General features: G+C 35.4%; 1 protein-coding gene across 1 annotated transcript; it reads right to left on the bottom strand.

Moving 5' to 3' along the window:
- Positions 1-947: 947 nt before the first annotated feature.
- LOC110462421 (myosin, essential light chain, adductor muscle) lies at positions 948-9116 on the bottom strand. Its single transcript, XM_021516371.1, has 6 exons — positions 9012-9116; positions 8509-8536; positions 4108-4254; positions 3399-3563; positions 2242-2328; positions 948-1866 (listed from the first exon to the last, which is right to left on the bottom strand). Exons 1-6 carry the CDS (start codon positions 9012-9014, stop codon positions 1823-1825), a joined length of 474 nt encoding a protein of 157 aa, XP_021372046.1. The 5' UTR covers positions 9015-9116; the 3' UTR covers positions 948-1822.
- Positions 9117-13371: the final 4255 nt, after the last annotated feature.

Here is a 13371-nt window from a genome sequence, read left to right on the forward strand (position 1 = left end):
AGTACGAAGTAACATTGTGTTAAGTCTTGAGTACAGTTGTATAATGTACGAAGTAAAGCTGTATTACGTCTGGAGAACCTTTCGATAAAGTACGAAGTAACACTGTGTTAAGTCTGGAGTACAGTTGTATAAAGTACGAAGTAACGCTGTATTAAGTCTGGAGTACAGTTGTTTAAAGTACGAAGTAACGCTGTATTAAGTCCGGAGTACAGTTGTTTAAAGTACGAAGTAAAGCTGTATTAAGTCTGGATTACAGTTTTATAAAGTACGAAGTAACGCTGTTTTAGGCCCGGAATACATTTCTATAATGTTTTGTTATCCTTCTAGAATGTAAATTTATAAAAGGCACTGATATTTTCATTTAATTCATAATGTAAATCACTTAGAAGTTTACAGATGTGTTTGCGTTAATTTGCCACTAAATACGAGATAAGATATTTTGTTAATATTTGTTCAGACACAATTTAACAATGAATTCACGACTATTGTGACTACACTGTAAGTAAATAGATGGGGAAAAGTAATTAATAAAACCAAATCGCAATAAGAAATATGTCCTAAGTGATTCTATGTTTTCGGTCAAAGAAATAAATTCCAATTGAAATGAAACTTGATACTTTTGCGGCATAGATATCTGGTTTAGATTTGCCTTTGGTATGAAGTGTATTTTAATACAATCCATATTTAAATTGTAATAAGTGCAAATGAAAGTACATGTACGAATTGCAGAACTCGGTCAGATAATATGAATATCTCTATAATATTATTTATATTTGACAGCAGCTATATCTTTTTATGGAAATATCTCAACTCAGTGATGTGTGAATCTCCATTTGAAGGAGAAGTAAACCTCGGGAAAAACAGCATGCGCTCATCAGGCTATCTTAATATTTGTCTGTTGTCAATGAAACCAGCAAGATGGTAGAGAAATAAGACAGAAGAAATATACATTTTAGGACAGGAAGTTACTTTATTAGCTGTTGTTATCCGCTCCTTCCTGATGGATAAGTCACATTTCCTTAATAGTTTCACCGACATTTTCTGTAGATTGAAGAGTTGGCTATGTAGAATGGAAAGCTTGAGTTAAGAAGTGTGGACTTCGTAATAAATCTATATACAGAAATACATATTTCTAATAACGAAGGTGAAGATTAACATTTCTTCAGCTTAAGTTGAGGACACTAAGTGAGTAAATTATACATATCTCAATGTACAAAATACGTAAGAGGTATGAACAGAAAACGGTTTTAGGAAGAAACATTTTTATTTGGGAAAATAATAAATATTGCACTAGTTCACGCTTCGAGGATGCAAAAGGGAATATCCTGTTCACATTGTCCTCAACCTCATTCATTCTTTACAAATATACAACCTTAACATACTGTACAAAATCGGGTCACGTGACCCGGAAGTGATGTCATATCTAACCGGTACCGGTTAAAGGTTGAAATATATATATATATATAAATGCGATATAAATTAATAACATTAAAATTTGTAACATTATTAACACGGCAAAATTGATATTAAGTGAAAGGAAGGTCTTACAAAATACGGGGATGCTGTGTACAATCTGTTGTTGTTGTTGTTGTTGTTATAATAAGATCTTATTTCTGGCACTGAAAGCTGACGGCATTTTTGTTTCTATTCTTTTTGTTGTTCGTTGTATCTAAGCATATGGATGACTCGGAAGCTGGCAGCATCTTGTAAGACCTACCCTTGAACTTTTGACAGAACGATGAAACGAAATTTCTTTTTACAAAAAATGTCAATTTTACTCTTGGAAACGGCTTCACATTTTATTTTCGAATGCGGCGATCGTCTATTTGTCTGGGTATGGACCGGCCATCACTTTCTTTACGAAGTCTGAAGTAGGAAAAAAAACATTGTTAAGCAAAATGAACCTTTGTTTGACAAAGACAAACCATTGGTCACAATATTTATTCAGTTTTAAAGATCCTGTATCAAACAAGACAAAAGAAATACAATGTCCAAGCTACCACTGTTTGCAATCAATTACGATCAATTTTATGGAAAAGTTGGTTCTTTTAATATGAAGACAGTAATTCATTGGTATCAATATATATTTAATCGATGATAATATTCAAATATCGTGAATAGTTAGAAGTTTGATTTATCGACATTTTTTATATACAAAAAATCTATATTGATATTAAGTGGCTGTATGATGCGCCACCACTACAGAGCCACAAATTATGACAAAGGTATCTGGTTACATACCTTCGTATTTCACGTTTCCTTCAAGATCTTCCTGCAAATCTGTCAAACTGATGATTTCGTCAATTTCTTCGTCTGTCAATCTCTCGCCTTTAAAAAGAAAAGATGGTTGGCATTGTTAAGGCACTTATACTATCTAGATTTAAGTCAACATCACGACAAAATTGTCATTTTCAAATAATGCTTATCTTCATCTACCAACACCAAGACAATGGGATCTAGTAAGAATAAGTCCTTGACGATGTCCGGCATCAACGTCTGCGATTCAATGTTAGTTAGTTACCCTTTTAATGTTTTGGTTTATGAAGTGCATGGCAACCATGAATTGTCACGTGACAGCAGGACTACATTTGAAAGTGACATTCAGTACTGATTATGATAGTCCCACCACGCTGAAATGTCAAAATCTGGACACAAACACAAAACCGAACACATTTGGTGACTAGGAGAAAAGTAGAAACACAGAAAAGATATCGCACGTGTAATGCGGTTTTTAGAGAGAATTTCAACAGGAAAGAAAAAAAGTACATAGGTAAATGGAATTGTTGTATGTTTTCAAAGGAGACACTGACAACAGTAGAGAACAGAAAACATCTAAATATCGCACGTGTTAGTGGTGCGTGGGGAAATAGAACACGTGATTTTGTGATTAGGGAATAAAGAGAAGCAGATTTAGTGGTAAGGGGGGCATTGAGGCAAATTATAGCAAACAGGTCATAAGAAACTGTTTGAGAAAATAAACCCTCATGCTTGGCCAAAAATTGTCTTAATAATATCAGAAATTGTGCAAATGGTGGATTTTCGTGAAGTACAGAATCTCGGCATTCTTACTTATAAATTTAATAAATTTGACATTACTTATAATTTATTCATATTAATATTTTTGTCGTCGGTCATACATGTTTTTGTTTATCCTGAACAAGCATTCATATAGTTTTGAAAGTTATTTAGAGAGACGGTTTCTAGTAGATAATGATTATGAATCTGAAGACACCGATAGCCGTTTCTAAACTCATAAAACTTGAAGTAAGGTTGATAAGACATGTCTTACAGCATATTAAACATGAGGCAGTCTACCTCGAGATTACTGTACATCTATAGGCAGTTTGCACCTTCTCCAACTCAACAATACAAACCATATTAAAAAAAAAAGTTCTTACCTAACGCGGTGAGGACGTGCCTAAGCTCGGCCCCGGAGATGAATCCCTGTCCTTCCCTGTCGAAGGTCTTGAAAGCCTCCATGTAGTCGGCAAATGTTCCCTGTTCACAATCCATGAGACCCTCGTAGGCGGGGAGGAATTCTTCGAAGGGAAGGGACTTCTCGCCTGCATTCAAGTAAAAAAGAAATCATTGAAATAATATTTTGTTTTATAAAAAAGGCATGCTTGGTTTGGTTTAATGTTTTTAGCGCCCAATTCACAGCTAAGGTCAATTAAGGGCATATCTCTCTGTGTGTAAGGGGATAAAATGTTCGCCTGCATTTAAGTGAAAATACTCAGGGCGTTGTGATTTTGTTTAATGCAAAAGTGATTGGGTTGTTTTGTTTTGTTGGATCATTTAACGAAGTAGTCCTTCGATATTTGTAATAAATGCCATTGTAACGTATTATATAGTGACATTAACACGGGTGGTTTCTGTCTGATATTGTTATTTTCTGTGCTGATGACCATTTCAACTTAAGAACATAACCCTTTGGTAACTAGTATGGATGGCCTATGGTCATCTGAAAAGTCTATGTTCAAAAGTTGTCTTTAACCCAAAGATGCGTAAGTTTGGAGACTGACCTTCAGTTACCTTAGATATCAAAGTGACAATTTATATGTTTATTACACTTTTTGACATTGATGTCTGTACATAAAAAGGACGTACCCATTTTGTGTGTGCCTCCTACGGCGAATACGTCATCGTTCCTGGGGTTGATTCCCAAACACCTGCACACATCGCCGAGCTTGAAGGCATCGACAGCTCCATCACGACCATCCCAGAAGTCAAAAAGTTCGAAAACGTCCTTCAAGTCTGGAAAATTACGCAAAGCACACATGACACACGATGTTACTTTCATTTTGCATATATATTACATGAACGTATAATGCGTTTCTTTAACTTTATTTTTATTCTATATTCGAGATCTCATTTGCAAAATAAGGAAAAATCATCAATTATGACGTTCGATATTGGTCGTGCCTGATGATTATAAACCATAAAAATGTTTGATTAATAAAATAATTCAATGATAACGTTTGCTCTGACCTGAATTTTAAATAATTAATATATATATATAGGTCATAGGTTCAGTAATGTTATTAACATCAGGAATGTTCTCGATTATCTTCAAAGTTTAAAGTTGGGTTAAGGAGTGCATTTCCTTAGATATCATATCAAATATTTTGTCCTTTGCTAAGAAATCGCTTATTTACTTTAAACAGGAAATGGAATGTAGAATAGGAATTACGAGTACGCAAGTATTGTAGATGCATGTTGAAAGTTAACAAATCCAAAGCAAGTTACAAGTGTTTCGGTGACTCCAGAGCTTGAAACTCTACAAAGAACTTTAAGGACGTGGATTGATGGGGTCGATATTTATTAACACTGGTGGCTAATACTAGTCAGATTAACGCTTCCTTAATAGATAAATAATTCCACGAAAATATCCAAAGGTAACAGCCAGATCCCTAAAAATAACTTTTATTAAAATTCGAAGTGAACATTTTTGTACGTAGATACTTACAGTTTAAAATATTTTGATAGACTGTATATATATAAAATATTTGTAAAAAAAATGTATAAAATAACGCGCTAAAAATACGAATTTCATAAAATTCGAATCGGATGATTTTCAAATATTTTTTAAATTATGTTACAAATTGTAACATCCTGTCCAAACATGCGTACCCTGGTGAATGTGTATGCATGTCAAAGACGTTAAATGGTAAATCAATCCTACATGTTGGCAGAGCCTGTATACATGTTACACAATTATGTAACTTTATCATACGTGTTTAACCTTGCTAGTCTAGCCACGTGCCGATTATTATACAAGGAACATCGAGTTCAAATGTTTTTGCAAAAAGTTTATGTGGCGCATATCATTTTGTCATGGCAACGCAACATGTGTGTATATACTATGGTGTGTACGTAATGGCTAACAAAGCTCTGGGAAGTCTCCTACTAGGGTTCGGGGTGGTGTGGTATGTATCTAAAACAGACGGTAATTATTAACGCCATATACCAGGCATCCGCAATAATACACTAAGCCATCTGTCATTCATAACGTGCACTATTTTTCCAAGGCGGATTAATATCACACCGCGCGTATGTGTGTTTGTATGTGAAGTGGGCTGCTCCGCGCCGCGCCATTTAAGGATATAGGACGCACGCTACCATGTGGTAGGACAGCGCGCGTGTGTATACGTACATCTTGTAGGTACATACATACAAACACTGTCGGTAATTATTAGCACGTGTAAGACTCATCATGTACGCGCGAACAAAGCCGTATACTGTCTTGTCTATCAGCTAGCCGTATCCTCCGACACCATATCATAGCCTTGGTACACTACAAATCTCAACCCTGAACGTGTCTTTACCTCTAAAACTTCTATCTCGGTCAGGTTATATTAACTTAATTTCAAAATTTGACTTAACGGCTTACAACATTATACACGCATTAATACATTGTATATTGGATAAGTTGCAAACAGAAATATGATATATGATATAAAAACAGTGTAAATTCGTAAATTTTCAGTAATTTATATCTAACCTGTCTAAAAGTTCTTCTATCGGTTTTAATATTTCGATAAGTATGCAATTTAGATCTGGTATGCTTTATATTAATCAAATTTATCTAATTATATACAAGTAAGTGAGATTCAAACCTATTCTTGTTTGAAGGAAGAATGATATCGCCAGTTCAAATTTACGTTAATACATTGATTGAGTGGCGTAATTTGCACAAATCATGTGGCTGTATTAAGGTCAAAGAAAAGGAAAACTAAGCAAGGCATAATAACGGAATGACCGTGAAGTCCGATTTCTATCACGCATATCCTATTTGATTTTATAATTAATAACCGAATAAAAATTATGTGAAGGGGATACATTTAGATATTGCAGAAAATGAAAGAGAAAGAGGCACAAGGTCTGGTTACCTTGGCAACGGTTACATATGTACACCGATATCTACTTTACACAATGTAAAGGTTATTGGCAGTGAACCAAAACGAGAGGGGTGAGAGTGATGGAGGTATGTGGAGGCGCAAAAATGGCTTACAATCAACTACCATCTAAGTAAAATGTCATATTAAATATTCGGTATTTTAAGTTTAACAATAAAGCGTATATATATAAAATTGAAATAGACATGAAACAGACCTATATATCTACACTTAAATCCATCCTATCATTTAACATATTAACGAACACAAACAGATTTACATCTGGCTTAGTGTCTTCAATCAACTGGCAGCAAGTTAAACATTCAAATGTTTCCTTTTAAATCTGTGCCAAATTATCCTTGTGTAGTTTCATTGAAAAAGCTATCTTATGTCACCAACAAAAACACTTGCTTTCTAACAAACGGCCAGCAGGGCGGTACAGAGATAACTGTAGAACATTGCGCATCGTGCAATGAACGAGGGAAATTAAAAGAGGTTACGTAGTGGTCATTAGTTCAGTAATGTCTCGTTAATATCTGTTAATGAATTACACGATGAATTGAGGATTTCAAAGTTCAATTCAAATTTAAGGTAAGAACAGACGTATTCCGAGTTAATCGCGCGACACGTGTGATCATGGTACGACCGGCATATCATTTACCATTTTAGATAATATAAAATCTTCAATATATACAGTGGTACGTTCACCGTTTAGGTATGAGATACGTGTGTGATTTCGGGATTTACATTTTGAAGTTAATACAATAAAAATAACTGAATCTGAGCAAATAAATTATCTTTATCATGTAGCATAAAACCCTATTTTTAAGATGTCATCACGAAAAACAATGATAAATCGCCACACATTATAACAGTCAGTATACACGTTAATATTCCACATTACAACTATTATCGATGATCTAAAGGACTATTGATGGGTGGTATAATTGGCACTTAATACACTGAAGTTAATCCCCTACGACTTTAGCTTTCCCCCATCTTCACCTATCCGAGCTCCTGCCAGGCCGGATCATATTTCCGTTTTGGCACGCGCCGGTTGCTAGGGGAGCGGTGTTCTTAGTTCCACCTTGGCGATACCGAATCTCGGCTTGCACCGTTGCCAACCTCTCGGTGCAGTATTTCCGTAATAGCACACGTGTATGACAGAAAATGCAGGTGTTTGCTCGTCTGTTCGTATTCCACATAGATCAACATATATTTGCACATAGCTTTGTATCGGTCCAATTGTAATATGTATATCATTATCACATGTTTCAGGGCGCGTGCAAGTTAAATCCAATCCACATGTGTAGTACGTCACAATATAATCCAATATATTTAACATTCGGAAGGTATCTAAATCATTAATATCCTAGAGGAAAGTTCATTGATATCCAAAAATATAATCCATCACAATATTGAAATAAGTGTTAAAAGCTCACGTTAAAATTCCATAATAGGTATAAGTAACACTCACGTGCGATTCCATTTCACACACATGTAAGTAGGGAGATGCTGAAAGGATATTAATAAATGAAATCATCACAAATCGTCAGTCAGTACTGGGGTTATGATTAAGGGTCCCCAGACGAGCGACTAGTGAGGAGATAGTGTAAGGAGTGTTACGATATTTGTCAGATTTTTGTTTCCTTATCCTCGACACTTATCCAGATAAAACATGCAATCAGGTGTAGGAAAGTCTTTTAGATGTCGGGATAGTTGCAAGGGAAAAACTAGTAAGATAGGGCACACTTTCTATCATGTCAAGATTCCTAGCAGGTAAATCCAGGTATGGACAAATCAAACTTACTGGAATCTAAATATGATTGTACTGTCACACACAGTTTTCTTTTGAGGGAAATTGAGTATTTAAAAAAATACTTATTCCGACAAAAACTAGTCTCTAGTTTTATAATAGGAGGGTACCGGTGATATTAAGTTACCAGAGAGTGGGAATAGGGAGCATCTGGGGTTTTAATAGGTTTTTTGAATGTTTCAATAGAAAGGAAAGTTACAGATCGGGATATAGAAGGATTTAAAAGGATGGAGTAGAATGTCGTTAGTACTTTTGAAGGAAAAATGAGGGAGCACATCTACAAAGGTCAAAGGTTACCGTCGATTTCGTCTTGTGAAAGCTTCGGCTGGAATAAGACAATTCAAATATGTCATTATAATGTACATTACAACGCAGTTAAATCACTAGTACAAGTTTATGTATATTGATGTAAGCAAGCCTCTGTATACTAAATATGTACTTTCAAATACGATACTCTGTCATGCCTATTGAATAATATCATAATATTCAAGACAATTAAGTTCTGCGTCTCTAAAAACAGCAAAGCTTTTTATAGCTAATCTAAAGTAACTTGCAACTTGTATACTTTACGAGCTACAGTTGGTTAAACGAAATACTTTATTGCACTACAGAAAACGATGCATAAATGCCTAATATATAAAACAAGTTAATAAGAAAAGGTTAAATCTGTTCTAATAATGCAGTATTCAGTTTGTAATACAAAATGGATAATACGTATCGACAAAGAAATCTACAAGAATAAAATCAGTGTACATAAAGTCATCCAGAAGGATCCTCTGTTGTTAGCAGGAAAGACTTACCATCTTGTAAAGTGTGGTGAATGTACTGCCGCCTGTGCAAATGTAAGTCCTCTAGTGAGCCGGAATGCTAGTATGCCGTGAGGTCTCATCTACGTACTCCTGGTATATATAGGGTAAGTCGACTCTTGCCAGAGGGGAGTCAGGTTGGGTAACATACGTCCAACGGATAGGGTTTCAGCATCTGCATCGATGAATAATTATGAAAATGTCGACGAAGATGTCTGACTGTGTTATCGATACTCTATCACGTGGGAAACTGTTTTAATTTGTTTGATTTGCATTAAATGGTTCGATAATACCACTTATGAAGTGTTTCTATTTTACCCGTAAAAATGTTAATATTCCGGAAGTGACGTTATCGTAAAGGCTGATGTACAGGAACATGATACCTCAGAGCTATAATTGGACTACACAAATTCCATACTCAGCGATAACATATTGGCTATAGCGTAAAAACAGTTTCACTTTAGAAAATTGCATTAGAAGGGGCCATGATCAGGAAAGTTTTGGTGAATTTAATATACACATAATGAGTATTGTATATGTATAGTAATGTTCAGAGATTGATGGCGGTTCTTGTATTCTGGTGCATTCGAGTAGACAGGTGTGCACGCGCTGCCAAGGTCGAGTTGCACAAATAAGGCAATCTCGACCCGTGTTCTACCAAGGGAAGAAAAGGGATAGTGCATAAGTGTTGTCCCTGTCGACACACGATCCCCGGTCGCAGTGTCGGGAGGGGCGAGGCGATTACACCTACAGGCTATGATAAAGGCCACGGCTTGTGTACCTATATCAATATGGAATGAAGCACAAACGCCATGTCAAAACCCGGGCAGTGTTTGTTGACATAACAGATGTAGAAGTAAGAAAGTCGAGAGCGGGGCTATTATCGCCAGCGTACATACTTTTTACGTATATATGTATTACCTACAGGTGGGGGCGTATGGTTTCATGCCAAATGATCTCAAACTTTTCCCCCCTTCGTTATATGAATAACAAATAACTGGAATTATTTTCATTTTCAAAAATGCTATCTATTGTATATCGAGAACCTAAGGATTTTTTTCTCTATACATCTGTCAATTTCATGTCTAATCAAAAAGAAGTTTACCACATTTTATAAGCGTCTCTGACAAACCAACTACGGTACATTGGATAAGGAGTACGACACAGTGAAACAAAGACTCCACGACATATGTAACTGGGACTTAGTTGATCCGGGTTCCGACAGAAGCCGGACTTAATCCGGATAAAACAGGTTATGGCAGAGTTGTTTACATTTTCATTAACATGACGACAACTCAGTGCCAAAACTTAATCCGGATTTAATTTTTTAAAACGAAATGAAATTTAATACTCAATTTGAACATAAAGATATTTAAAGTATCATTCGAGGATAGGAACGAAACACGAACATGTTTGTAGGATTAAAGATATTTCCATTTTCTCTTTTAGAATTTGCATCAACAATCCTTCAGAAAGTACAATTGGATTGATGGGAACTAGATAGGTATCTTATGATCATGTACGGAATTACTTTAAGCATCTATATGTATCCGGAAAATCGACCAGTAAGGATTATTCATAGTGCAAAAGACACGATCAGCATTAACCCTCTAAGGATCTAATATAAAATCGAGATACCCTTTTTTCGTTCTAGTCTGAGGAGACAAGTACAAAAAAACCCAGAAAAATATCCATAATTGGTATATCTTGAGTGAAAGGGCCAGCACCAGGGAAACTGATAGTGTACCATATAGCGTACCTCAGGGAGCCAGCTCATAGCAACTAGTAGCTATAGTGGCTCGAGATATTCAGGATAAACATTGTCACATTGCAATGTCGATAGCAAACAAATATTGACTCGTATCGTTGTAACATGAAAAGTAATCCACCAGAAATAGATATAAGAGTTTATCTAAATTCCAGTGGTAAATTTTCAAATTAAAAAAAAATACATTCGGTAAAACTCGTATCTTCATACAATTTGAAAATTAACTAAAGCGAGCTTTATAAACTCGATAACCAATTGTAACCAGCACTCGTTAGGGAACGTCTACGTACCGACAAGGGAGATATTGAATATCTAGGAAATGTGAATCTCGTGTTACATCTACATGTGGTAAATAGCTGTACATTTATTATGACTCCAACGAAATGTAAATCCCATGCAATGTTGATTTCACCATTCATACGGGAATTCACTGTTGGCTTTATCATAACGTTACAGATGGCCAATGTAGTGACATTCAGCAAGCATTTGACAAAATAAGAACAACCTAATTAATGTTGGGCAGTTTTCTAAGCGCATCAGAACAAAACATCTTACAATATCATTCTTGAATATTCATATACCTAACACAAATTGTACATGTACTGAAATAAAAATGTACAGAAGCTGGCGTTAATTTATCGTCAGGAAAATAAGGAGATGTGTGGAGGTAAAAATTAATCACCTTGACCACTTCGTCGAAGACAAACCCATTTTATGGTGAGGACATTAGAACCCGAAAAATATCGCAACTACAATGGATGTCTCAGCGAATCAAAGCAATGGTCTTGATGACATCGTTTTGTAAGGTATTGTTGATCTGTATATCTCTTTCTTATAGGCACTGTCGCCCACACGGTCCAATACGGCGAGCAAATTCTTTATACAAACAAATATTGTAAAATAACAAGCGCATCCAAACGCATGAAAATACCAAGGACATCGTTCCTGGGAACCGGTCATCCAAAAAGTCCAAACCACAATGACAACCAAAACTATGTCGAAGAGAAAATAATGATTTCACGTATCCCTGCAGTAAACTGTTTAACATTTTTGAAATTCATTCATGTTTTAATGGGTCAATAATGGGAAATAAGGATACCAACCGAGGAGTTCCGGCTAAAAATGAGCTCTGTCTTTATCACAGTGTCAAATACCAAACATAGTAGTATAGCATGGTCTGACAACTGGTGGTATCACTATAGTAAGATTTACCAGGTATGTAATGAAAACAGTTACACTATATTTTAATCAAAGCGTCCTTATACAGCGTGAAGTGGAGGCGACTGCAGTGTTTCAATTATATCGGGCTCACTCCAAGTCAGAAACTCGTCATCAGTCACGTACTTCTTTTTTAAATTTTATTTTTTCTAGTGTTATTAGGGAACGTTTAGAACTTCTTTGGTACTTAATAATAAACCATAACGTTTTATATTCTGCCAGTAGTAAAATAATGTCGTAAATCAGGATGAATGTATATTTAAAAAGGAAGACGAACATTTTCTACATTCTGTATAACTCTATATTAAATGAAACAATTTATTGTAGATAAAAATGAGTGCGTTATCTTGAACAACTGCCTACTGAACAGCATTCTTGTAAGTTTTACTAAGATTTGCCGATGGTACGATAAGTGAACGTCATACATTGAAGAGCGCTATATCGATTAGGGCGAACAGCGACAATGATGTAACACCCGTTATCTGTCATATGCAAATGAGGATCTCCGCTGAGAACGGGGAATTCCTTACTCCCCACTATCATGGACGGAGGGGGGTCAGGCGCAGGATATGTATCCGTGTGCATAATACATAATGAATACAGACCGACGTGTCAGACTGGCGCGACGCTATTACGTTGACATAGCCATATGTTTATTACGTAAACTTTCATTTCGTATAGAGTTTATGTGTGATCAGATACGTGTTATATACGCTACTCTATGTAGGTGTGGTTTGCTGTCTTGCTCCAAGTTTATAAATGAATGTTTTCCGCTTGAACTTAATATTTTCTCCGTATCTATTTTTTTAATTAAATTTGCTTACATTTTATAATTGCTGGTTTTGGACGACAGTTTTGAAGTTGATTTATTTTGATTTAATTATGGAGGAAAAAGTAATTCACTGAAAATCCTGAAAATTCTGAAAAAAACTGATTTCTCCAATATCAAAGAAATTAACTGATTTTTAAATGAATATTAAGAGAGAAAAAACTAAAACAGGATCGTGTTCTTTAAATTTCGATCGATATGTAATCAAATATTAACAAAAGATGAAGTTTGATTCTGATCTAGATATTTTTACCTACAGTATTTCAGTATTAACAGCAAGTAAAGGCATGGACGTATATAGGTTGAATATATAACGAGAATGAGAACATGTTGGGGGGGGGGGGGGGGGATTCATATAATAATTATTAAAGGTCACTTTGGCTTGGTTAAATACTTTTTACACATCTTTTAATCCAAAGGGTTTTTTTCACCTTAAAATACACTACAGTTGTGGGAACAATATATATATATTACGGAATGGAAAAAATACGGAATGTTCGCATGCAATAATGTACACGGTATATATCACTTTAATATCT

Source organism: Mizuhopecten yessoensis, unplaced genomic scaffold, assembly GCF_002113885.1.
Source record: "Mizuhopecten yessoensis strain PY_sf001 unplaced genomic scaffold, ASM211388v2 scaffold10797, whole genome shotgun sequence".
Classification (NCBI taxonomy): domain Eukaryota; kingdom Metazoa; phylum Mollusca; class Bivalvia; order Pectinida; family Pectinidae; genus Mizuhopecten; species Mizuhopecten yessoensis.